Source organism: Gallinula chloropus (genome assembly GCF_964237585.1).
Source record: "Gallinula chloropus genome assembly, chromosome: 2".
Classification (NCBI taxonomy): domain Eukaryota; kingdom Metazoa; phylum Chordata; class Aves; order Gruiformes; family Rallidae; genus Gallinula; species Gallinula chloropus.
The window spans coordinates 130,185,907-130,213,834 of NC_140086.1; the positions used below are offsets into that span (position 1 = coordinate 130,185,907).

General features: G+C 41.6%; 1 protein-coding gene across 1 annotated transcript; it reads right to left on the reverse strand.

The window, feature by feature from the left end:
• On the reverse strand, positions 1–27,438 carry SP4 (Sp4 transcription factor; the record flags this gene model as incomplete). The annotated part of the gene is made up of 6 exons (XM_084260080.1): positions 27,346–27,438; positions 26,569–26,669; positions 24,520–26,077; positions 1,729–1,957; positions 1,301–1,500; positions 1–248 (listed from the first exon to the last, which is right to left on the reverse strand). Exons 1-6 carry the CDS (start codon positions 27,350–27,352, stop codon positions 1–3), a joined length of 2,343 nt encoding a protein of 780 aa, XP_084116206.1. The 5' UTR covers positions 27,353–27,438.
• Positions 27,439–27,928: the final 490 nt, after the last annotated feature.

The following is a 27,928-nucleotide window of genomic DNA, read 5'->3' on the forward strand; positions in this document are numbered from 1 at the left end:
TCAGAATTCTTCCATGTTTGTTGAAACGTTAGGGGTTGCTGGGTTTGAATCTTGAGAAATGGCAGCAACAGTGACAATTCTTGGAGAACCAAGAACCTCAGTAACTGAAGAGTCCAGTTCTCCTGAGGTAACGATAGCAAGGGCTGTTCCACCACCTTTCTTGTTCTGATGAGTTTTGACATGTTTGGAGAGATGGTCACTTCGCATAAACCTTTTAGAGCACTCTGGGCACTCAAATCTCTTTTCACCTTTTAAAAAGAGAAACAAAACCAAAATGTTACTGAAAGGGAGCATTGAACACTGCTTGATCATTTGAATCCAACCCTTTTCTATTCAACATTGGCAGTGTCTTTAAAAGGATACAATGTTTTCTTCTCCTTGTCTGATTTCCAGGTGTGTTCTGTTCAGCTGCTGGGAATCTACTACTCTTCACTACTAAACTTTTCTCAAGGAATGTTTGCTATGCTGTGATTATCTGGTGAGAAGTTTGGATTTCAGGTCACCAGAGTTTCCGTAAACTTCCATAAAGCAGACAAAGTAGGAGAGGTAAAAGCCCGGAAAGAACGGCTTAATAGCATTTTTTAAAGAATACTTTTGTTATTTGCATTACAGTGATGAGAAGGGAAAGTGGAAATAGGAATCCCAGAGCTCCATGGGTATGTATGAAACCTACATCAAAAGAGATAAATTCAACATACTAAAAAGTCCTTTCACAGTTCAAATGTAACTAGCACTTAGACTTCAAGTGCTGTCTTCTGATGCCATTGGGTGGGAGAGGGGGGCAAGTGGGTGAGGATGGGGGAACACACCTTCTTGAGACTAGAAATGTGATGGCTGGGTAACATTTTCAGTTTCTAAAAGGTCCACCTTTCCAGTCTGAATCATTAACTTGTTTCATCAGTTCTCACCTGAAACTTCAAGACACTTCCCAAGATGACCAAATCTGATGTAAGGACTAGGTTAATAAATTTCTTAAGGATTAAACTAGTCCAAGTGAGGAAACGATGACCCTGGTACACAGACAATCCTAATGTCCATCAGCTATGTACGGTCACCTTTCTCTAGCATAGGTAGAGAAGAACAGTTTGAACAGATTTCTCATCTTACTTGATTTCGTTGTTAGCTTGAATTGATGAAAACTGAAGTCTATCACTTCCTCTTTAAATTTTAAAGTTACTTTGTTTACATTTCAATGTAGTTTTCAGACCCCCTAACAAGCGAGAACTTTGATACCACTGCTTAGCCATGGCCACGATGATTTATACCTGCCATACTACACATCCAGAGAGTGCTGACCAACCTGTGTGGGTTCTTCTATGTCTTTGTAACTCATCACTCCTTGTAAATCGCTTGCCACAAAAAATCCAGTTGCATATAAATGGTCTTTCACCGGTATGCCAGCGCAGATGTGCTCGGAGATGAGATGTCTTGCCATAAACTTTTCCACATCCCTCAATATGGCAGATATGTTGTTTCTTTTTTCCTGGCTCATTGCTGCCTCTAAACAGATAAAATTTAAACAGCTAAGTAATTATATTCTAAAATATTATTAGCTATTAGGAAAAATATTTCATGTTAGAGACAATTATAATCCCCGGTCTAAAAATAACTACACACACCTTCTAATACAAAACATTAAAAATGTAGGCAATTTATATAAGAAAATCTCATGCCCAAATGAGGCAAGCTGTGATAAGATGCCTAAGTAACGACAAAAATGACATTTACCTTCCTTCTCCCTCTCTGCAATTAGGACACGAACAGGCAACTCTTCTCAATCTCTTGCCAGGTTGCACCTCCTGGTCAGAAGCTTGTTGAGCTTGTTGAAGCTGCACTTGTGTTATCTGATCGGGACTAACAGCACCAATTGCTGCATTAGCAATGCCACCTACTGCTACAGTAACAGGAGCTATTGTGGCTTGCTGTACTTTAACTCCATCCTGTCCTTGCTGTTGACCTGAAAAATAAGAAAATGTTTGTACCTTTTCTCAGTCATTTCAATGAGTGAACAAACTTTATACATTCTATGGAAAAAAAAAATCCAACTAAGTTTAAGGGAACCCACAAAGCAAGTATTCAAACCAGTCGTTTTCCTGAAGCACTATGCATTGTGTCTGCATGGCAAGGTTTTGGCAGTGGGTGTGCTACAGGGATAGCTTCTGTGAGAAGCTGCTACAAGTTTCTTCCGTGTCTGACAGAGCCAATGCCAGAGTGTTCCAAGACAGACCCATTGCTGGTGGCCAAGGCCAAATCCATAGACGATGGTGGTAGCGCTGGAGCAGAGATTGCCCTGCAGCCCATGGTAAAGACCATGGTAAGGCAGGCTGTGCCCCTCCAATCCATGAAGGATTATGGTGGAGCGGATATTCACCTGCAGCCTGTGGAAGGCCCCATGCTGGAGCAGATGGAGGCACTGGAAGGAAGCTGTGACCCCATGGGAAGCCCACACTGGAGCAAGCTCCTGGCAGGACCTGTGGCCCCATGGAGAGAGGAGCCCACACCGGAACAGATTTGCTGGCAAGACTTGTGACCCCATGAGGGACCCACACTGGAACAGTTTTTGAAGACAACTGCCTCTGAAGGGAGGGACCCCATGCTAAAGCAGGGAAAGCATGTGAGGAAGAAGAGGCAGCTGAAACAAAATGTTACCAACAGATTACATCCTCGGTTCCCTATCCTCCTGCACCACTCAGGGGAAGAAGGCAAGAGTCAGAAGTGAAGTTAAGCCTGAGAAGAAGGGAGGGATGGGGGGGGGGGGAAGTAATTTTAAGGTTTGGTTTTATTTCTCATGATCCTACTCTGATTTGATTGGTAATAAATTAATTTTCCCAAAATCACCTGTTTTGCCTGTGACAGTAATTGGTGAATGATCTCTCCCTGACCCATGAGATGTTTGTTGTTTTTTTTCTCCCTTGTCTAGCTGAGGAGTGATAGTGGCTTTGGTGGGCACCTGACATCACTACTAAAGTACTTACCTGTGAGCTCAGATAGTCCTGTGTAATGTAATTTGTTACTAGAAAAGTACAAGACTGCAAATTACTGACTGATACTAAGAAAGGTGAACTAGGTTTAACAACTGTTTTCTTTTTCTCAAAAGTTTTGACAAGAAAACATTAAACAATCTCACACAGAAATAGTTACATCTATTGCCAATTAATGTCTCACAACCTTCGAAAAATATATGTACAGACAGAAAACTAGAATTAACTAATATTAAAAATTGCTTTATGGCACATACCAGTTGTCACCTCTCCCACAAGCTGTTCTGAATGAATATGGAGCCAACAAAAGAACTTTCACAAAGAAACAGAAATGTTGTAGAACTAGACTTGAACAAGCCAGCATACCATAGCTTTGTTTGGTTGGGACTTTCTTTTTTTCCAGGATTCTCCACCTGGGATGGGGTACTCCTGCATATACATACAAACTAGGGGCCAAGAGGCTGGGGACTAGTGCTGAAGAAAGAGATCTGTGGGTTTGGGTTGATGGAAAGTTGAATATGAGTCAGCAGAGTGACCCGGCACCAAAAGGGCTGATCATGCCCTGGAGTGCATCCAGCACAGTGTAGCTGGCTGAGGGAGTTGATTGTCCCACCCTGCACTGAACTGCTGCAGCCCCACCTCCCGTACTATGGGCAGTGTCGGGTGCCTCACTGTAAGAGGGACATCAAACTGTTAGAGTGTGTCTAGAGGAGAATGATCAAGATGGTGAAGGGCCTTGAGGGCCAGAGATGTGGTAAGCAACTGAGGTCACTTGGTTTGTTCAGCTTGGAGAAGAGCAGGCTGAGGGGTGATCTCATGACAGTCTACAACTTTGTCAAGGGGGGCAGCAGAGAGGGAAGTGCTGATCTCTTTCTGGTGACCAGTGACAGGACACAAGGAAACAGCATGAAGTTCAGTCAAGGGAAGTTCAAGGTGGACATTAGGAGAAAGTTTGTCACTGAGCAGGCAGTTGGTCACTGGAACAGGCCTCCCAGAGGAGTGCTCACAGCACGAAGCCTGTCAGAGTTCAAGGAGTGTCTGGACAACACTCAGTCATACAGTTCAGTTTTAGGTAGTCCTGAGTTGGACTCCGTGATCTCTATGGGTCCTTTCCAACTCAAGAGATACTGTGATTTATTTATTTATTTTTTATTTCAGTATGTTTTCAAGACAACTGGAAAAGCAGCTTGACTAAATCAAACAGAATTCTAAGATTGACTTGAATTAAAAATTAATCTTAAAAAACTTATTGATCTCATAAGCTTTCCTGATTAAAGTAAATCAGGATTACTGTCTTTTTATTAAAGCAAAATAAAGCCTATTCTAATACAGGTAAGAAGCAGAGTTTCTTGAGCAGGAGGGTAGTATTATCCTTGTTTAAAAAAAAAAAAAGAAAAAAAAGTACTATACGGTCTAAGAAAGTAATGTGACTAACTAAATCTGACACAGGGATATGACTTCCAGTCACAATCTGACAACACCGAATGCCAGGCCTGACAGCAACAGGAATGGGACAAAATATCATCGGATGCTGCCACTTAAAAAAACAAAAAAAACCCCAGTGCCTTTGTACAAATGAGAAATAAAAGGAAATACTACCTACTTATTAAGAAAGTGTAATGACCAACCAAAATTCCTTAGTATAGACTATAACATTTAAAGACTTGAAAGTCCTCAGTGTTGAAGCATTAATTGACAAAACTTACAAATCCCTTAGAGGTAACATGAGATATTCAAATGAGTACCCCAACTTAACTTCTCAAGCATCCACAGTAAACACCAACAATGGAGATAAGACTGAAACCACCACTCTCTCTGAAGTCTAAACAACCCATCTACTGAATGAGTTCATATACAGTGTAGCACAGGATAACGACTACTTCATTCACATGACTGCTGAGGAGCAACACATGCTTGGACAGGCTATCTTGTATATCATCATAACAGCCACAGATGAAACCTATCCACACCATCTAACTCCACCACATACAAGCAGATAGGTTAGGACTAAAGAATATGATATACAGCGAACTTCCCAAAGTGACTTGACTGTCCTCTAACATACCACTGTTGGCTAAAGGAAATAGAATAAATGTCTTGTGCCTAGATCTGTACCAAGTTATTTCCACCAAAGGCACTAACCAAATTTTCCCCAAGTTCTTTCTCTTGGTTTCTGTCTGAAACTTGTACCTGATCTGCCTAGATATGAATAAACGTGAATTCCTTGTTTTCTTAAGCAGGCCACAAATATTGACAGATGCTGAGTACTTTTGGTTCTCTGAGAAGAACAAGGACAAGCCCAGAAGAGATAATATTTGAATCCCGCTTGATGATGGACAGATAGATAGTAAAACCAAACAACCCCTCAACAAAGTCTGGTCTTTGCAGCAGGTATGAGCCACAGAAAAATAATTACAGGCTTCATCTTGAATGCTAAGTCTCCATATGTCTAAGACAGAACAAAGGCTGTCTCTTCAGAATAGCAACATACTAGAAGTAAATCTACTTCACATATTCTAATGGGAAAGAAAAGCACTAATGAGAATCCTTGAGGAAGAATATGATAAGGTAAAGAGAACATTGTGGTATAAATGTGACTAGTAATATCTAGTACTAGAGCATAACAGTGGCAGAAAAGGACACGAGAGCTTCCAAAGAAAGTGCTGGTCCAGTGGCAATTCCTCATCAGGCTGTAAAGCTGCTGAAGTGCTGACTGAGTGCTATGAAAAAACAGAGTAAAAAAAAGAAGGCTGATCGTTTTCCTTGTATCTAATGCTCATTTTAACATGATCACGTGATTGCTTGCGTTGAAAACCAGCTGCAGCTTTTGGGTAGCCAAAGGTAAATAAATTAGCAGGAAGAACTCGCTCAGCTTGTAGTCTTTTGCAGAGCACAAACCACTCTGTTAAGCATATCCAAGATGCAAACTCCTTTAATTTATAAAGCAGCACTACAAATGATGAGTCTACAAACAGTCACTGCAAAAGTTAAAGTTGTAACACATTACAGCCACACCTAGTGTAGCTTTTTATGCCTTTTTCACTATTAGTCATATTTTCAAGAACACTGGCAACAATTATCTTTTGTCATTACAGTCTGCCAGAGGGATGACTACATCCATGTCCCAAAGTCCTACTTGAACAAAAGGTCCTGGGACCTAACCAGTCCATGGTCAGAACACAGCCGAAGAGCATAATTTTAGCTTAATTTTCCCTTTCTCTTACTTTCCTGAACTGATATTAAAAGCTTTGATCCAACCTCCCCCTAGGCTGCCAGACTAAGGCTTTCCAAGTAAGATGTGAATTGATAAGAATCCTGATAAGGATGACTCCTTTTTTACACCATGACTACAGTGATTACGTCCACCACATAACTCTTGCTGGATCTGACCAATCCACATTTATGGAGAAGACTGTCCAGCACTTCCAAAAATCTAATTATTGTGCTGATTCTATACAAACCAACTTTCAGTCTCTAAGTCATAAGACAATCAACTACACAAGAGTCTTCTGATACTTCTTCAGAATAGCAAGTACCATTGCAGACCCATACTTTATCTGCTTCAAACTTTCCCTCCTCCATAGAAGGACCACACATACTTCAGTACTACAGAGCTACAACCTTAATGTATTTATGAAACATAATATGATGATACATCTAAATATAAATTTTTCACAAGAACAGTAAAGGTGGCAAAAGTACAAAAGTGAAAAGGCCAAAAGGAAGGTTACTCAGGCAGACAATCACATTATCCATATGGTTTCAGTTAAACAGTAATTAAATGACTGCTCTTTAGATGCCATTAACAAAGTTACTATGTTTTCTAATGTGAATACTGATTTTCTTTTTTAAATTAATTTCTCATTTATTTTAAACTCCCTTCCCTTTGATTCCACTTACTAAATTCAGAACAAAAGGTTTTGAAACCTTCAACATATCATAGAAATAGCCTTATCAGGCCACTACATTCAATAAGAAAACCTCTCCTCTTTAAGGCAAAAAGTAACTGAAGAAAGCACAGGTATCTGGTAAATGTTCTTTGCCAGAGATTTACAAAGTTATCAGAAAACACTGGGAAGTTAATAACATAGTGACTAGACTTAATTTTTGTTTTAAATTTCTGAAAGAGCATCCCAACAAGCTAGCACACTACCAGCACACAGAATAGAAGGCAATGCATCTGTTCTCATTTTAAAGTTGTTAAATATAATTTTTTTATTCTTATCCTTTGAGAGTAAAATAAATATATTTTAGACCAGTTGAAAAATCTTTTCTCTTTAAGATAAATCAGATGATTTTCACAAAACAACTGAAAAAAAAATTGGTCTAAACTCAAGTGAGCCGGCTACAGTCTTGAATTGTATGGGATTTTGATTTTTTAAAACTATATACTCGAATCTGCTATGGATCACTAAAGGCTGTAACATTTATACTTATTAAGGGAAGATAAAGGAATTCCCATTATTTTACTCTAAAAGCAGGTGGCTGAGAATTTTTTCCATATAGGAACAGAATGATCTCCTGACACGCTCTAGATTGAGAAAAAAGACCTATTAAAAATAAGCTGTATGACTTTTTCCTTGGAGCATTAAAATATCATTCAAAGCCTTCCAAAAATTCTGCTACAACCATGAGATCACCTGATATTACTTCTTCCTGATGTACTCCAAACCACAAAATCTGATATTACTATACTTCACCATTCATAATCAAACCTTTCAGTAACAAGGGCTCTCATGTTTCAACACAGATTTCAGAAAGAGGTTTAACCAAATCATTACATGTGAGAACAAAGTCACACTTCATCTGTCACTTCGTGTGAGTTGTCAAAGCAGTCACTGCACGTTTATACCTACTTCTAGAAGATTAAAAGTTTTTCTCAGGTCCCCATGATTTCTTTAACAGTGATTTCCTGAAATTGGGAAATATTCAAGATTAACAAAATCATCACTAATCCTGTGACTGAACTTTATTGTATACACTGTCAGGTTACAATGCTAAGTTACAATAAAGTGCTAGTGCACAAAATAACACTGTTACCAACTACTTCATTGCATTTAATTATCTCTCAGGTCTAAGTCCACTGCTTTTTTTTTTGATAATAGCCAGTTAACTGACCAGAGGACAATACACAAACAACAGGGCAACCTGATACAATATTTATTTTGCAAATCAAGTGCAACGAGACTCTCACTCACTGCAGTGCACACATAGTTATGACTAAATGTAATTAAGAATATTACAGATTTTTTTATGCTTCTCAAATAGAAAAACCTGTATGAACTTAGTCACTAACCATTCCCATTTAAGGGGTTAATTAAATGCATTACTTATTGCCACGGGATACGGGATTATCAAAATACAGGATTGCACATCCTTTGTCCTTCAGCATCACATAGCTTTCCAATTTTGCTGTAAAACTGCATCTTACCACTTAAAACTCACATATCCTTTCCCATACATGAGTCTAACACATTCATGTAAGAAAACTCAACAGTATTAAGTAATTACTATGAAGCCAAATAATATATATACACACATATATATATCAATCAATTTCAAGCTTCAAAGTTAATTTGCAAAATAGCAACTTCCATAACACCACCTGGATCGTTAAAGAGAGCTAATGCAGTGATTGACCACTGAAGACCATGATTAGGCTTGGGCATCCATCATTAGGTCAAAACAAGTTTCCTTTTACTACATCTTGTACTTGCGTCGTCATTCTTGTTCACCTTAAGTAGCAAGCATGAAAAACTACTCTTTGAGGCAACGTCCTTGTTTTTGTCTAGGATTGAGTTAATTTTTGTAAGAAGCTTTGAGGGGACACAGATAGGATACCGGACCCAAACTAGCCAAAGGGGTATTCCATACCATATGACATCACAGCCAGTATAGAAGGGCTGCTGCTTGTGAATGGGCTGGGCATCAGATTGCCAGTAAACAAACTGCACTGTGTATCACCCACTTTGTATATCCTTTTGTTAATGTTGTTATTTTCCTTTATGCTCCTAGTAAACTGTCATCTCAACCCACTTTTTGGCCCCAATTCCATTACATGTGGGGGAGAGGGAGCAAGTGGCCATGTGGTGCACAGCTGCCAGATGGGGATAAACCAAGACAGTCCTTTACAATTAAATTTATTGGCTATTCACAACCAAACTATAACTACCCTGAGGTGAACATTGGACTTCCCCATCCTTCTGCATCATCCACTGAGCGCCCCATGGTTCCTGAGCAAAAGCAATCCAATGGATGGGTTTGCCTCTGCGTGAAGCAGGAGTAACTGAGACTGTCATCTCTAGCATATTCTTCATGTGCACTCCAGTGACTTTATCCCTTTCTACAGCATGTGGAAGGTTTGACTGGGCAGGGCCAGCTTGATTGGCAGGGGCCCTAGTGTTGACTAATCACATGGCCTTTGCTAATGCTTGAGGGTCCTATCACCCATTGCTCTCAACATGGAATGTTACAGTAGGCTGCTGAGGACTATTTTCCCCAAGGCTGGTGCATGACAGGGGATGTGATACACCTGCTCAATGTCATGCTCTTTGGCCCCTGTGTTTATGAAAGTGTTCTGGAAGCGAGTCCCACTTTCTGACTCAGTTTTTTCTGGGGTGTCACATTGCCATAGGACTTGCTTTTCAAGGCCCAGGATCACATTCTGGGCAGTAGCATGGAACACAGGATATGTTTCCAGCCATCCAGTGGTTGCTTCCACCACTGTAAGGACTCGTGCTTGCCTTGGCAGGTTTGTGGGAGTGTGATGTAATCAATCTGCCAGGCCTCCCCATTTCTGTATTTCAGCCATCGTCCTCAATACTAAAGAGGTTTTAACTACTTGGCTTGCTTGATTGCAACGTTTCACATTCACAGATGACATGTGAGATAGCATCCATGGTTAAGTCCACCCCACAATCACAAGCCATAGACAGTTGCACCTCTTCCTTGATGGTCTCAGGTGTCAAGGGCCCACTGAGCTATAAATACTTTACCTTTATGTTGCCAGTCAAGATCCACCTAAGCCACTTCAGTCTCAGCAGCTTGATCCAACCACTGTTTATTTTGATGTTCCTCAGTGGCCTGACTCTTGGATACATGGGCATCTACATGATACTCTTTTACAACCAGCTTCACTAGCTGGTTAGCAGTATCTTGCCCCAGTGGCATAACCCTCTGTGCTGCTTCCACTGCTGTAAGCACCCCCACAGGGCATTTGCCACCATCCATGAGTCAGTGTAGAGGCAGAGAGCTGGCCATGTTTCTCTTTCAGAAATGTCTAAAGCCAGCTGGATGGCTTTCAGCTTGGCAAACGCTCAACTCATCTTCAGCATCTCCTGCAACTCATATAGGACTCCATACAGCAGTCTTTCATCTCTGATACTTTCCCCTAATGTGACAGAGCCAATCAGTGAACAGGACATATTGTTTCTCTTTTTCTTGCAGTTCATTATATGGTGGGGCCTCTTCTGCACGTCACCTCCTCCTCAGTGATATTCCAAAGTCTTTGCCTTCTGGTCAGGCCATGGTCACTTCCAGAATTCCTGTGTGACTGGGGTTTCCTATTCAAGCCACCTGTGTGATCCCTGTGACTCATTTACTCCTTGTAGCATCAGGTACATGATGTGTAGATGGGACCCTCCGGTTGAGCATCCAGCCCAGCACCAGCACTCAGGGTGCCAAGAGGAGCTGTGCTTTCAGCATCAAACACCTCCAAAGCAACTAGAGCCCCTTCATATGCTGCCAATATCTCTTTTTTCATTGGAGTACAGCAGGCCTTAGATCCAAAACCCTAGGGGTCCACTTAGGGTCTCCCCTGGCACTTTCTGCAAGAGACTCTGGGTAGAACCATTCTCCCCAGCTGTCGTGCAGAGAACATTTTTATATCTGGCCCTGCCCAGACTGTCCCAAGGGCTTCTGCATGAGCTATTTCCTGTTCAATTTGTTCAAAAGCTTGTTTCTGCTCAGGGCCCCATTTGAAATTGTTCTTCTTCCAGGTCACCAGATAGAGAGGGCTTTCCTGTAATTTGGAACATGCATTCTCCAAAAAAGCCACAATGCTTAAGAAAGCACTCATGCCTCTAGGGTTGAGGCAGGTCTTCTGTCCCACCTCCTCATGTCCTCTCTGTGATGACAGGTAAAACCATAGTGTGCCTCATGGTGTCTACCCTCTATATCCTCTTTCTTGAGCAGAAAAATGCTTACTGAGATACTGCTCCATACATGTGGGGAATAGGACATATTCTCTCCATGGTGATCCACCTGTCTTGATGACATACCACCTCTTCACTAAAAGGATACCCTTCCCTCACACCTGACAGAGGTCACCTCTAGAGGCTGGGTGGCAGATGAAATCCTTTAGCATATCTCAGAACTCACTCAGGGACAGGGCTTCAGGATTACCTCTGGTTCCGCCTCTTCCTTCTGTTCCAGTCCTGGTTTACCATCATCCATTACAAAGCAAACTGATTGTTCTGTGTATTTCTTCTGTATATGAGTGACTGATACCATCATCTTGGTTTTTTTGGTTCAGCAGCACTGTCTGTCACCAGGGTTTCAATAGGCACAATGCCTGTCACCAGCGTTGGAGCAGCCATAGCGCCTGTGCCAGGGCTTGAGCAGCCACAGGGCCTGCTGGCTTTTTCCCCCGACTCTTTCACCTGAGGATGCTGCATATTATCAAGCAGTGTTTGGGGGATACTGGCTTTGGAATAGCCACAGTATATTCCTTTCAAATATTCCACCACTCTATCAACATCCTGTAATTGTTCAGGGGTAAAGTTCCAGACTACTGGAGGTGAGAAGTTCTCTAAATACCTGTCCATGTTCTCCCACATGCTGTGCCATCTATGACTAGCCAGCCTCAAGACAGAACTCTGGGTGCTACTCTTAAAACAATTTTTTTCTAACCCTGAGACCTGAAACACATTCAGGAGACACAGCAATGAGTACATGATGCTTTGAACATCCCAAGAGTATTCAAAATTCTTTAGGCTACTAACAACAGCTTTTGAGGAAAAATGGGAGGTGAAAAGAGTGAGGAAATAGCCCCTGTCTTCCCCATAGACTGGGTACCATTATTAATCAATTTCAAGAGATATCATCCAAGGTACACGCAAGGCCACATACAAATACCAGCTTAACCTCATGATCATTGATGTTATCATAAGTTGATATTACAGAGTACAGCAATGAGAATCCAGACCCCTCTCCCAGAGGTGATAAACAGTGCCACAGGGAATACACACAGCCATGTGAACAAACAGAACATAATTGTGATCAGTGACTGTTTCATATAATACATGCATCCCACAAATCCGTTTTAGCATGCTCTGGTTCGATCTGTCATTACCTCGATCCTTTGGGTCCCACACTGGGCACCAAAAAAAGACTGTTGTGGTTTAGCCCCAGGTGGCAGCTCAGCACCACGTGACTGCTCACTCCCCCTTCTCCCCTGCAGTGGGATGGGGAGGAGAATCAGAAGAAAAAGATGAAACTCATGGGTTAGGATAAGGACAATTTACTGGGACAGCAAAGGCAGATGAAAACAACAACAATAATGCTAAGCAAAGAATATACAAAGTGGGTGAATCACAATGCAATTTACTCACTGCTGACCTGATGCCCAGCACTCCTCCTCTCTGGCCAGCCAGCCTTCTATACTGAGCATGGTAACATGCAGTATGGGATATCTCTTTGGCTAATTCAGTCAGATGCCCTGGCTGTGTCCTCTCCCAACTTCTTGTGAAAATTAACTCTATCCTAGTCAAAAACCAGGACAGACAAGAGCAGAAAGGGAACGACTTAACTAATGGTCCACAGAAACCACAGGAGTCAAACTTCACAAAAACGGATCTTGGAAGGAAAAGGAATTTAGATTAAGAAAAGGACACTTCTAGTTTCTAGTACTTAGTTCCCCAGAGCAATTTGTATAGATTTCCTGTTGCACTTGCGCAATCAGCATTCAGCAGTCAAAAAGATGACACCATTAGTGAGAGTTACCCCCGTAGCACCCACCTTACTGCAAAATCTGAACAATGTTTTGCAAAATGTACCTAGAGCCAGAGAGGCTAATGTTGAAAAAAAAAATTAAACAATTGTTTGAATGCACGTTCTAAAAATGAAAGAGAATTGCAATTGACTTTCATAATTCAATGTACATAACTGCAGGACAGCCAAGTAAAGTTAACAAGAGCCTGCAGAGTTCCAAAGCTCAACAGATATCAGAGCTGATGCAGCAGCTCACCCATTCAACAAGTTACTGATGCAAAGCAACTGGGGAAAAGAGGTTTCTCATCTCCCCTTTCCCTGCATACACCAAGTACAGTCAGCCTGCAGACATATCTTAACATTCTTTTTCTACGACAACACACAGGAACTGGATCCATCCAACTACAAGAAATTTGGGTTATCACAGCACTGTGTCCAGATGCTACTACAAGCAGGAGGTTTCCAGTGCAAACTGCAGCATCAACCAGATACCTCTCCTTTCCTTGGGTTGGGGGAGGGGGGTGGAAACGGGTACAACAGGGCAGGCATTGCAGCAAATGTCTACCTTTCCATCTTTTCCCTGTTGCTGACTGAGAGAGTAAGTTTTTGAAGGAGAGGATAGAAAGTCCTTACAAATCTTACCAAATGACTCGGTGTTTTCAAAAATTAGTGAACAGCAACATAATTAAGCTTAACTTTTGTGAAAAGTAACACTTAAAAGCATGAGATTTAAGTCAGTAAAAAGTAAGTTTGAAGGTTATAAACACCTTAAAAAAATCTGAAGTATTTTGCCTTTTATGCAAGAATCTTATTGGCAACATAAGGACAAATACACAATAAGTTTCATGAAGATACTTTAAAGAGTTCAAAATCATAAGGTTTTACCTAAGTGCTTTAGGACAACCTTAAGTCATGTCAATACTTTGAGACAGAAAAGTTGTTTTCCCAGATAGTAGCATCTTTCATTAAACTGAAAGCCAGTTTTCATTACTTTATTAAGAACAGGAAAGAGCTACCACAAACACAACACAGAAAGACCTCTATAGAAACAACATAAAAATCAACTACAGAGCTACAGTTTCACAAGATCTAGTCCTGGGCAACCAAGCAGAGGTTTCAATCAAAGCAAGGCAACGCTTCTGATTTTTGTGGATGCTGTGGCTTCAAATGCAAAAAGATACTGTCAATTTATAAGGTATTTTAAAGAAGGATTTGAAATCAGAGAAATGGCTTAGCAGTAGTATAGCAAGTTAAGACACCCTTAAAAAAACAAACCCAAAACCCTCACCACATAACTGAAAACCCAAGTTCCACAATGTCAGGTGCCCTGCATGGAAATTAGCAGAAGATCTAAGGTTTTTAAGTTTACTTTTATGGAACATCTCCCTCCATCCCACAACTCTGGCCCAACTCTCAGGTTATTCTACAGCTTATAGCCACAACAGAACACGGCCCTGCTTTGGCATTGTTTTTCCCACCTCTTACCCTTAACTCTGAAATAAGGATAGGACTATAAAGAAGCTTGTTGACTGTTGATCTCTACAGTCTGACTGCAGGAGGTCAATACCTGACAAACTAACACACATGAAAAAGCCTCTCTTACATCTGCCCTGTGGAAACTAAAATACTGTTATCAGGAAGTGTGGTTTTTTACCATCTCTGTTTAATTTCTGTATATTACCATGCAAAGAGTAATAGCCTAATCTCGAAAGGACAGGAGGAGTCTGACAAGAAAAGCAGCAAGCTAAGTTTCCAGTACTTTCTTTGGGTTTTTTAGGGGTAGGGGTTTTTTGGTTGGATTTTGTGGGGATTTTGACTACAGTTTAGCTAGCTTACATATTTCACCCTTGACTAGAAGGTTCACAAGTGCCCTTGAAATAAACATTTTGGCCATATGAAGTGTTATCTTCATATTGATCAAGCTAAAAATAAATATACCTCTATGCACAGAAGGGATTAGTTAGCAGGTACATATATAGAAAATCCTTTCAACAGAAAGGAAGATAGCTGACTTTAAAACTAGGTTAATTGTATAGCAGTTATAATTTACTCACAAACACTGGCAAGGTGATTACAAGTTATCAGGAAATGTAATATTCATAAAACATTTTAAAAGACCCTTTACAGTAAGGCTAAACATGAGACACAAGCCTTAGTTTTATAACAGCCTATGTGTAGATAAACTAACCAATACAGAGGAGAATTTATTTATTAAAAATGTAGCTTTGTTACATCCTTCACCAGGCAAGGACCAACAAAGCTACATATTGTATTACAGAACCACAAAAGAAGGCCAATGTGAATCTCTAAGATCCAAACCCTTAGAAATTCTGCCATCTTCTGTAACATTGTTATCCCTATAAAACCATAAGCTTAAACTTCCTTTTCGGTTCAGAACAAATTTAAGAGCTTGATGTTTCTTTGGTCATCAGGAAGTAACTGACAACAAGACAATCAAATCCTGTATTTCTTAAACATCAGTATTTTGTGCAAGGGAAAACCGGTCACATCATCACTTGTAACCACTGTAATTAAGGAAAGTCAGACTTGTATCTAACATGTATCCCATGTGTTCTTTGGTAGGAGGTCAGTAACTGATCATTTTCTCTTTACAAGACAAATTGTACTAAGTCTGCCCATTTATTAAGTATGCATGTCAGTATAACACAGCTTACCAGTGACCACCTGATCAAGGTGTATGACTGCTATTCACTATCAGTCCTTTTAAACATCACTGGAAACTTCATTCTCCCGAATGGATACATACAGAAATCCATATAACTGTGTATTTATACCCCAAACTTACCTCAGCACGTGCTAAAACACTACATATTTTTCAGGATACTACAGCTGTTTAGTTACCATTAAACATTTTAATACATTAAACCAGCAATAATTGATTCATCTTATCTGCCAGTGTCAAAATCCCACAAAGCTAAGTATGCCATAGTTTAAAAGTCACACTAAAGAAGCTACTGAAATCAGGTTTTGAATATGCCTCTTTCTGCTCCTCCCAGCCCCAGGTGGCAATAAAAGAACAAGGTGGCTTACTGTGGATCAAAACATCCTTAAATAAATAAACATGAACAGTCTGATGAAGATGTACCGTATCACTCAGTTTGCTTGACATTTAATTTCCTGCTTTATGTGCTCTTATTTCTGACAGCCATGAATGAGAGAGGGGATGGCAAAGCTGGATACTGTCAGAGACTACACCTGTATTGAAACCATTTCGTAAGACCACATTTCTAACAGAAATACAGCTTTGCTAACGTTCTTCTTTGAAGATTTAAAAACTTACATTTAATTATTGAAGTTAGTAACATAGAAACAGTTCATCAGAAACCTGTTTCACCTCAATTATAAGCAAAGCCAATACTCAAAATGCTTCCCTTTCCCACTTCATCCAGAAGTGATGAAGTCATGGCTTGTTACTCATAGGTCAGGGAGAAAAGGCTTGTTTTACCAGGACATTTTTCTACCAGGTTGTTCTCCACAGGCATTTTAGCTGAACAGGTAGGTCATGCATTATGTTAAGGAACAGTGTATTTTATTTTTAAGCTACTACCACCAAGACAAACATTTTTTTTTCCCCCACCAGCACTGTTTGTTGTTAAACGGCTTCTGCCACTATTTTGAATTTCAGTTTAGGAGAAACCCACAACCAAACTGATATTGTCATTAGAAGACATAATGATTCTCCTATCATTACTCTGAAGCATTTAAAAAGAATGCCAGTGCCACAATATTTAAAACACTGTGGTTCTGCAACAATTCTCAGTTCAAGGCAACCTGAGAACAATCCTAAGTGACCTTCCATGACCCTGGAAAAATTCCTATACTCCTTCCAACTACACCCTCAGAATGCCAAGTAACAGACTATGAAATAAATAAATAATAAAAAAGTAAAACTCCTGCATTTTTTTCTGGTTTTATGGAAAATAGCTCAGTTATTTGTAGTTACCTTTTTACAGTAGATTCCGTAGCTTGCAGCTTGTTTCTTTCAAGGTGTTTGCTGCAGCTCGCTTGCCAATGAACATCCAGTGTTTCCCAGGATGTTATCAGGAAAAAAAAATAAACATGTATCCACCATCCTTCAGCTCCTTTAACTTCCACCCTCAGTATTTCTATTTACTGGTTTGCTTGTTTATATCGTGGCCTTTTAAAACCCTTTTCACCTTTCTACCACCTACAGACATCCCTCCTTGCTTTAGCTACACAATTCACCAACCTCTGCTTCTACACAAACTCACTATTAAATTAACACAAACAAGCAGACCCACAGGTTACCTGTCATGAAAATGCATTTTCTGTCATTCAACGTCAGTGTGATCTAGAACTTGCAGCTATGCATCTTCCCATCCCTCAGTAACTAGCCTATGTGATAAAGTTAACAGAAGACCCTAAGTGCTATAAAGGTGAACCAGATCATTCAGTTTTTATTGAATGTTCTCAAAAGTCCTGTATTATAAAAAAAGCCTTACACAACAATTAAGAAAAGCCTTTGTATGTTTGATATAATCCTGCAATAACTATACAGACTCAATAAAGACAAATTCACAGAAGAAAATAAATCCATCAAGGAGTATTAAATAAAAGTAATAATCATCCCACTTCTGACTTGAGAAGACCTGAGCTACAGATCACTAAATGGTGGGAAGAGTATCTAAGCAGATTATTCCTGTCTGCACCACCTGCAAGTCAGCAGGTAAGATCAGAAACACCCTTGTGTTCATAGAATGGTTGGGTCAGAAGGGACCTGTCCCAAACCCATGGGCAGGGACACCCTCCAGCAGCCCAGGTTACCCAAAGCCCCATTCAACCTGGCCCTGAACACTAACAGTGAGGGGGCAGCCACAGCTTCTCTGGGCAACCTGTTCTAGCATCTCACCACCCCCCCAGTAAAGAATTCCTTCCTTGTGTTAAACTGAAAAGCTGTAGGTTTAGATTAAAAACCACTGCCCCTTGTGCTGTAACTACAGGCACACCTTGGTAAAAAGCCTCTGCATTTCATGTAAGCTCCTTTTGTGTATTGAAAGGTTGCAACAAGGTCTCCTCAGAGACTTCTCTTCACCAGTCCAAAGAAGCCCAACTCTCTCAGCCTTTCTTCACAAGGCACAAGTTCATCCCTCTGATGATTTTCATGGCCTTGCTCTGGACCCACTCTAACAGGTCACAGAATCATAGACTTTTTTGAGGTTGGAAAAGATCACTAAGATCATCAAGCCCAACCATCTGTCCAATACCACCACATCAACTAAACCATGTCCTGGATTGCCACACCTACATGTTTCTTTTTGAACACCTACAGGTCCATGCCAGTCTTCTACCCCAGAACTGAACACAGTACTACTACAGATGGGGGTCTCAAGAGCAGTGAAGCAAAATCACATCCCTCAATCTGTTGGTCTTGCTTCTTTTTATGTAGCCTAGGATACAATTGGCTTTCTGGGCTGCAAGCACACACTGTCAGCTCACATCCAATTTTCCATCTACCAATATCACCAAGTCTTTCTACTGAGGGCTGCTCTCAATTTAAGCATCACCCAGTCTGTGTTGCCACCAGGAATTGTCCTGACACAGGTGCAGGACCTTGCATTTGGCCTTGTAGAACTTCATGAGGTTCACACTGGCCCAACTCCCAAGCTTGTCAAGGTCCATTGGATGGCATCCCTTCCTTTAAGCCTACCAGCTGCACCACTCAGACTGGTGCCATCTGTAAACGTGCTGAAGGTGAGCTCAATCCACCACGTCATTAATAAAAATGGTGACCAGTACTGGTTCCAACCCAGACCCCTGAGAGGTCTCAATCTCCACTGTCCACTTGGAGATTGAGCCATTGACAGCAAATCTTTGAATGTGGCCATCCAGTCAACTCCTTATCCATCAAATAACCATAAACCCTGTCTCTTTCCAAGGCTACTGCATGGGACCGTGTCAAAGTCCTCACATAAATCATGGTAGATGGTGTCAGCTGCTCTTCCCTTACCTACACCAGTCACACGATGGCAGAGGGCCACCAGACTAGTCAGGCACAGTTTGCGCTTTGTGAAGCAACATTAGCTGTATCTAACTATGTCTCTGTCACCCATATGCCTTGACATAGCTCCCCAGGAAGACCTGTTCAATGATCTTACTAGGCAAAGATGAGGCTGACTGGTTGATACTTCCCAGGGGCCTCATTTTTACCCTTTGGGTGCAATGTTTCCCTTTTTCCAGTCACTGCTCCTAAATTGCATGCATTTAATCTTACGTATCATTTTATTCCTGTTTAAGCATTTAGTAGAATGTTTCAAACTCCCCTTCCAAAGTTTAAGCAACTGCGATAACACTATCCAAGCGATGTCTTCAGTCTTAAAACAGTACATCTTGTGTAACTGTCACACAAGAAGAGTTAATAAAGAGATATATTCTACGATTCTGTGAAAACCTTGAAGACAGACTGAAGATGGATGAAGACAAATGAGAAAAGACACAAGTAAGCAGGAGCAAACCTAGAGGTACTGACAAACCACACTGTTATGAATAGTAGTGCAATGGAAGTAGCTGGTCAGAGACAAACGTGCCCTAGTAACTCACATTACGACTGAGTATGAAACAGAAGGGAAAGTTTTTCAAGTGGCCAAATAAAAATACAGTTATTAATGAGAATTGAATCCAATACCAAGTGTCAAAAGATCACGGCACAGCCCTGCAAAACAGAGTTCTCCATTTCTAGTATTGCCAGGCAACAGACTGCTCCACTGAACAGAAGTCAACCCTCCAGGTTATTTTGGTGGATGAACTCCAAATTCCCCATAATTCAGGCCATGTCACCACTTATCTTGCACAAAACAGCTTGAACTTTAGTTGCAAGGTGATGGAATATGGTGATTTTTACCTAAAGTAACTAACAAAGCTTAGACTGAGTATACATAAAAAGTAAGGAGTATTTTTCCCAATTTTAAAACCAAAGTGTTTTCTACACTTTCGTATGGGACAAACACCATCTTCATGTAACAAAATGATTCCAGGACCCAAAATTAAGTTAGATACAGATCTGATCTATTGCTTTTGGGTTTTTGTTTTGGTTTGTTGTTTGTGGTTTTGGTGGTGTTTTGTTGCATAAAACCCAGGGAATTATTCTGAAAAGACATCATCTCCACTATCACTACTAGGTTCCCTGCTGTCAGCAAAAACAATGAACAAGCTCAGGAAAAGCTAGTGACCTCTTTTGAAGGGTCCAGTGAAAGAAATCTTACAGGCAGAACACAAAACTTTGACAGCAAAGCCATTAATACTCAGCATTTCATTACAGTTCAACTGGTCTGTTCTATCTCACCCTGTATTTTTTAGCATCCAGAAATGCTCACATTTAATGTTTTCCCTAAAACATTAAAACATATTAAAAAATACGCCTCCAAGCCCAATGTGTTGAGGGACAAAGAAACAGCCCATCAAAAGGAAATGGTTTTATGAGCTACATGTTTTTCTTAGAGCCATCTAGCACTAAAACAAATTCCTTCCACAGTCACTTATGCTGTCGATTGACACATCCAAAGAAATAAGGCCTGAAAATAAGCTTTTTAAAAGGTAAAGGATACCTTATTTTAAGAAGGGGGAGAGAAATTCTCTGAACTCTACAGCTATCGCAGCAGAAGCCTTAGAAAAAGGCAAGGGAACTATGCAGTACCTGCTGGTCCTCAAGCTCACAGGGGCTAAATTCAGGAAGTCACCGCCTATTAACATTAACGACTACCCCGTTCCACAGGGAGTCGTGCATACAACAGCTCACGCAGCAAGGAGGAAAGGCAGTTTACTTTATGCAGAACTGGCTTGCCTAAAACCCATGAAAGGTAGTGAACTTACAGCAAGGCAGGTATTTGTAGATCCCTGCATGTTCAAGTAAACGTGGTTGCTTTTATGTAGTCTGTTTGATTAGCTCTTAAATATTTGTCTAAAATCTGTTTTTAAGGCTCAGATGCTTGGTTCCTATCTTCTCATCCTGCTTTCTACTGTACATTTAATTACTCCTTTGACTGACACTTTGTACATTATCTCAGTAACATTTTTACACAATCACAGAGTGGTGTAGACTGGAGGGTACCTCTTAAGGTCATCTGGTCCAAACCTCTGTTCAACCAGGGCCGCCTACAGCAGAACCACATCCAGATGGCTTTTTACTGTGTCCAAAGATGGAGAGACCATAACCTCCCTGGACAGCCTGTGTCAATGCTTCGTCATTCCCACAGAAAAGAAAGTAGTTTTCCTCTATATCATTGATATCTGAATGATTTTTATCTAAGGTCAGAGAATAAAGAGATGCAAGAACTTTTCTCCTTTGCCCTGTTTTTTGACCACACATAACATACAAAGTGGGATTCTTACCAAAAGCAATGCTGGAATTTTTAGCTGAAAAAACCCCAAACACTTATTTATCTTGCCTGGTTTACAGTAGAGCCTGTACAACCTTGAGACCAGAGACTTTAAATAACAAAGATTATAAAAAGCAGACCAAAAGAAAATATTTAATTGGAAAGTTTAACATTTTTCTTCCCAAGGTAAAATCTGTCTCTTCTACAGCATAGAAACCATTTGACAAAAGACACCAAAACAAAACCAAAACCCTATAGCTTAATATTCCCATAATAATTTGAAGCTTTAAATTTTTCATGCTTGCATTTAGAGTTCTATTGCTTCATTATTCTATTTACTACTAAAAAAAACCCACAAAGAAAAAGGTACCTAAATTACCCTACTGTAGAAATAACTAGAAAAAACAATATTCATGAAACAACACAAACAAAGAGCAGTTATGTCACAAAAATTCTCATTGTGATTTCCACACACCCCCCCCCCCTCAGAATCTTAGCTGGCTTAATCAGTTGGGTTTGCCTGAAGTACAGAATAACTTTTCTTAAAGTAAGAGCACAGGAAACAATGCATAGGATGAATCCCTTCAGTCAGTCTTTTCCCTGGCACATTATGGACATCCTCCATACAGCTCATTTCTAACATTTACTTCTAGTACTCGCTTGTAGCAAATGATCCTCTTCTGAAGAGTTCAATTACTGTACAGAGGAATTCATGCCAACAAGCTCAGGTACTGCAGAAAAAGAATGGAAATACCAGTCTGCAAATGTTGAGGTAACTGAGCCCTTTGTTTATTTTTTTAAAGGTTTCCTGTAACAACAATAGCAAAAAACATTTAAAAAACCCCAGCAAATCTGAGGAAGTTGATAGCCCTGATCAAGATTACTTATTTCTTGTAAGAGGTAAACAAAGTTTAGATTTTAGCATATTTGTAATTTCATATTTCATATCCATTCTTTCCTTTAATATTTAATATAGCATTAAGGACTGCACATAACACTTTTCACTTCCCTTCCCATGCTTCCACATCTCCCATTCCCAGACTGCAAAATCAGGTTTCACAGGAGAGAAGCAGAAATACATAAGAGGAAGAAATGATAAGTAATCTCTCGCATTCTCAAATTTTATTCTTTCTCCATAACCTCAAGCCTTGGGAAAAAGAACTAGTACCTTATATACAAAGGAACGGAGAGAAGGTCAGAGGACTCATAGATGCTGGCATAAAATTACAAGTGCTACAGAAGCAGCCATAAGGCCTACTTTGGAAAAAAAAAACCCACAAAACCATAGAACAGTAGACAATACAGTGAAGGGGAATTCAATGGTCACCAAACTTATATTTAGTTAATATACAAGTCCTGTATGACTAAGGCTTGACTTCTCCAGGTCCATATTTGTGACTCATCCCCCCTCTTCCACCCTCAGTTCCAAATCTCAATCCCTTTATTTTCTAAAAGGCATCACATGCCAGCAGAGGTGCATGTCAAGGTAACTGAGCAAGATGACATTCATTTGGGATCTCTTGTTCTAATACTTATTAGTGTGTGCTATACAGTTGTACACCACCAGTAAGCAAGAAAAAAATGCATGCAGAAAGGTTCATTCTTATGCCCTCAAATCTAGGTTGTTCCCAAAGCAAGCTTCATATAAAGTGTCCCCTACCAAAGTAGGAGCTTCTGTCTCACAACAGTAGTCAAGCAGCACCTTCCCATCAAGGGAAAATTTTTCCAAGGCAAACCATACTGCAACATACTGTAGCAGCTGGTCAGCTCCAGCTCAATGAAAGTTCTTTTTGAACCACTACAGCTAGACACAAGGTCCAGGTTTTAATTCTTATTACCCAGTTTAACATTTCTGTAACACTCCTTCAGTAAGGCATGTTCAGTGCATCCAGCCTGCTCACAGTATTTCAACAGGCCATCCTGTGCCAAATGGTACCATAGCAGATGAAATTCTCCCAGTGGCAAAATTCTTACTATCAATCTATGTTCAGTCTTTGTCAGAAATGTCTCAATTAAAAAAACAATCCTTTGTTCAGTTAAACATTTCTCATGTTGCCATATGATTATTAAAAGAAATTTTAAAAAAAGTCAACCCAATCAAGAATCAGTATGACACCAACATTTGTTTAGGAAGACTGGACATACTAAAAGGTTGGGGTTTTTTCTTACAGTTTCATTAAAGTCACTGTTAAGAAGATAAAGAAAATAAATTCAAAAGGTCGCTGTTAAGAAAATAGTTTATTTTAACTACTACAAATAAAAGTTTTCTATTGTGTGAAATAAAACCAAGTTCATGTAAGCAGTTATCAAACTGGCAGAGAGAACCCATAGATGAAGTTTTATTGGCAACTTGACAAAAGATTACAAGTTTTACATGTAGAGTTGCCCTTGTGGGACACCACAGACACCTTGCACGTAATTTACTGTAGAACTAAGCTCTACTATCCAGCCTAAAGCCTTTTAATAGTTCCTTTCCCAACTATGAGACTAGCATAACCAAACAGGCATTTCATAAAACATATCAAAAGTTCATCAGCAAGTACTGAGGTACAGTTACCAGTTGTTTTTATTCTTTCAAAAAGACAAGTAACAAGAGCTATCCTGTGTGCAAGCATACTTTGTTCCACTCCAACTCTTTGCAGAACTCAAAGTTTTAAGGGAACAACTTCAGGAGCTAGTAGTCTAGGCTACAACAAAGAGTTTTATACAAATGCATGCCATGACACAAGATACTCCAGTTCACATACCATCACTTTTCTCACAGTACATTCCCCATGCAAAGAGTAGGAATGCTGCCTGGTCTGGAAAAAGCTTTTTGTAGTTGATGGGTTTTGGGGTTTTTTTTAAAATATATCAAAGCCCCAACAATAATCAAGTGTCATGTTCCTCCTGAAACCTACAGGTCTTTAATATGATGGAGAACAAGATCATATACAAACAGTTCTGTTTCAATTGATGAAACTGATAGTATTAGCTCAGTGTTTAAGTGAGGAGTCAACCACTTCAAAATCTGAATTTTATTAGTAAGTATAAGGTATCCCCTCACAGCTAAGGCTTTAACATTTATTACAGAAAATCCTGAAAAAATAAAAAAGTATTAATTTTAAACTGTCTGGTAATAGTGAGAGAAAAGAAAAACATCAAAAATCCCCCAAACCCCACCAAAAGACTGGAAACTTTGTCAGACTACTCACCCGCAACACTGGTAATGGTAACAGGAACTCCTTGAACTTGAACACCTGCAGCACCCAGGTTGGCAACACTTACTGTCTGAAGATTAGGTACTGAAGCAAGCTGGGCAGCATTCAGAGTGATGGGGGTACCAGCAACAGCCACTGGTGCAATCTGGGCAATGGTTGTGCCACCGCTTGAAGACACAGGGGTAATGGTTAGTTGTTGGGGTAACCCAGCATTTTGAACTTGAAGGTTTGAAAGGCTTTGCAGATTCTGGACCTGTACAGTTTGCCAGCTGATCTGCCCTGATGGTGTTAAAGTTGGAGCCCTGATGAGCACCTGAGTTGGACTCACTGCTTGCAGCTGGACATTCTGCAAAGGCTGCTGCTGGATGGTCTGTATAGTCTGCCCTGACTGGAGCTGAAAGGACTGAGGAGGAATGGCCTGAATAATTTGCTGCTGAGGCTGCTGGATCTGTATCTGCTGCAAAATAGGCTGACCTACGATTTGGACCTGCTGAAGGGAACCTGACTGATCCTGGACGTTCTGTAGTCCATTGGACTGCAGCTGACTGGAGCTCTGGGCTTCAGAGTCTGTAGCAGTCGTTTGAGGTTCTTCAGTCGCCTGCTCTGAACCGCTGGCTGCTGTGCTTGCATACTGGCCTGTTTCTGCAGAGCTTACTAGCGTCTCAGTGCTAGTTAGAGATGTTGAGGCAGTGGTTGTGGAGGTGGAAGATGAAGAAGGAGACTCTGGCATTGTACTACCAGAGGCAGAAGTGACAGGTGTAGATGCTAGCTGATTTCCGTTGGAAACTCCACTCTCAGTAGACTGGCCAACTTGGCCAGAGCCTCCTCCAGCTGCCACGTTGTTTATCACAGGTAATGCTAGGGTTACCCCACCGATGTTTATAGGTAATGTTGTTACAACTTGCGCCTGAGTACCAGGAATAGTTTGCAGCTGCAGTGGTATGGAAACGCCAGGCCTAATTTGGACCGGAACTGTCTGATTTGCTAGGTTTTGAGCAATAACATTCCCCGAAGCTGTCCTGTTTGCAGTTGTGAGGATAGCTTGATTATTCCCTGCAGGAATAAGCTGAATTTGACCCTGTATGTCTTGTAGACCAGTAGTATTAGATGGATTGATTTGAAGTTGTTGACCTTCTGTTGTCTGAACCTGTGGAATCACTTGGTATTGGACACTACCACTTGGATTCTGTACTTGAATGACTTGGAATTGTCCAGGGGTTGTTGCTGAAGAATTGCCAGATTTGGTTTTTGAAGGAGATGTGCTTCCATTGTTACTGCTGGAGGGACTTGCTGCACTCGAGGCAACAGAAGATCCTTGTTGAGCAACATTGTTTTCCTTTGAAGCAGAAGGAGCAGCAGCAACAAGCTGCCAAGCATTTCCAGCAAGCTGAGTTGTTACCAATTCCAACTGCTGTGGCTGATTCTGAAGCTGTACCAAACCTTGATTGGGATCTATAATAATCTGCTGCTGTCCAGTTCCTTGATTCTCACCAGGAGTTCCTATTTTGCTGCAAGTGGCTGCTAGCAAAGCGAGAGGTGAAGGCTGAGAATCCTATCCATAAAGAGAGAAAAGAGAACAGATTCAGAAGAGCACAAGTATGAACCATCAGAAGTAAGCATTAAGGTTTACACAGGAAGCAGAAAAAAATTAGAGTGCTTCTGCATAGAGACCAGTGATACAGCTCTGAATAAGGAAGTACGTATTTCTGTAAATCGTATTTAAACATAAAATCCCAAATTATCAATAAGTACGTGAGACAGGACCTCAATTGCATCCTTAATCTTCCCCCCCCCCAAACTAAAGAAAAATTTAGAGTACTACTACTGCTACACAGAAAGCCACCGATCACTGCAAAATGCAATGAAAAAAAAAAAACCCAAACAAACCAAAAACATGTCCAGGCAGTAAAATACTGCACCCAACCAACTACATTTCACCCAATCCAAAGAAAGATGCCCTGAGCAGGATATGCTGTTAACCTAACATTTCATTTTAAATGCTAATAGTTCGGGCACTTCCCTATTCATCTGTGTGTTCTTTACCTGTGCGCCTCCAGTTTTCCCTTTTTTATTATTATTGTTGTTATTCTCTGCCTCGGGAGATTTCTCTCCCTCTGTGGGCATAGTTTCTTCCTTCTTTTGATCTGCAAAAAATATCAAGTGTAACAGGTTAATTATTCACCTTCATTTATACAATAACAAAACCTACACGCATATCCTTTTTGGTTCCCAGCTTGTCGCCTTTACCTCTTCATAAAAACAACAGTGCAAATCATTATTACAAAAGAACGAGTCCTAAGAAACGTGGTTTGAAACCCAACCCATGGGGGCTGGAGAGTTAACACCCAGAAAGGGGAGGTTTGGTTTCCTCTCCCAGAGACAGCAGGAAAAAAACCACCCACAGCCCTCCTCCTCCTCCTGCCCCCTAAAGCATCGACGGCCACTGAGTGGCCGTCGATGCTTTAGGGGGCAGGAGGAGGGTTGTGCATGGGAGGGAAAGAGGGAGGAAAAGAGGAATGAAGGAGGGAGGGATGTGCACAGGAGGGAGGGTTAGCGAAGAAAGGGGGAATGGAGGAGGGAGGTACGGAGGAGGCAAGTCGGAGGGGCAGGCAGGGGAGGAAGAAAAGAAAGGGGGCATAAGAGGAAGCAGCACGGATGGGTGGATGGGCAGCAAGAGAAGAGCGGGGTAAGAAGGGGGAGCAGCAGGGAAAGAAAAGGGGGAACCCGGGAGGGCGGGATAGAGGGGGGATGAAGGGTGGAGGGAGGAGCGGAGGGAGGGAGGGGTGTGCACAGGAGGGAGAGAGGGAGGGGGTTACATACCGCTCATCCCGCATTAATGCCCCGCTGAGGCGCCGCTCTAGGGGGGAGGAGAAGGAGGAGGAGGAGGCGGAGGGTGGGGTGGGGGTAGCGGGGAGAAGGCCGGTCGGAGCCGGAGCTGGGAGGAGCGGGACGGCCTATTTTTCCACGAATGGCCGCCGCTGGGCTGTGGCGTAGCTGCCTCTCTCTCCGCCCGCCGCCGCCGCCAGCCTCAGCCCTCCGCCTTGAGTGACAGCTGCGGGCCGGCCGGGCGGCGAGAAAGAGGGCGGGCGAGCGGGGGCGGGGCCCGCCGGGGCCCAACTGACGCCCACTGAGCAGGAAACCGAGCCCAGCCGCCAGCCTCTCGGCCGCCCCTCTCCGCCCCAGTTCAGCTCCCCACGCCGGAGGCGGGTCGGGGGCGGGACGCGGCGCCCCGTGAGCCCGGCCCCGGCAGGCAGCGGGGCAAGCGAAGGGCCTTCGTCTTCCTCCTCCTCCTCCTCCTCGTCTTCTGGCCGCGCGCGCCGGGCGAGAGGGGGCGTGGCTGCCGGGGCGCGCGCGCTTCGGGGCGGAGGCGGCGGCCGCCCTCGGCGCGGGCGGACGGCTCCGG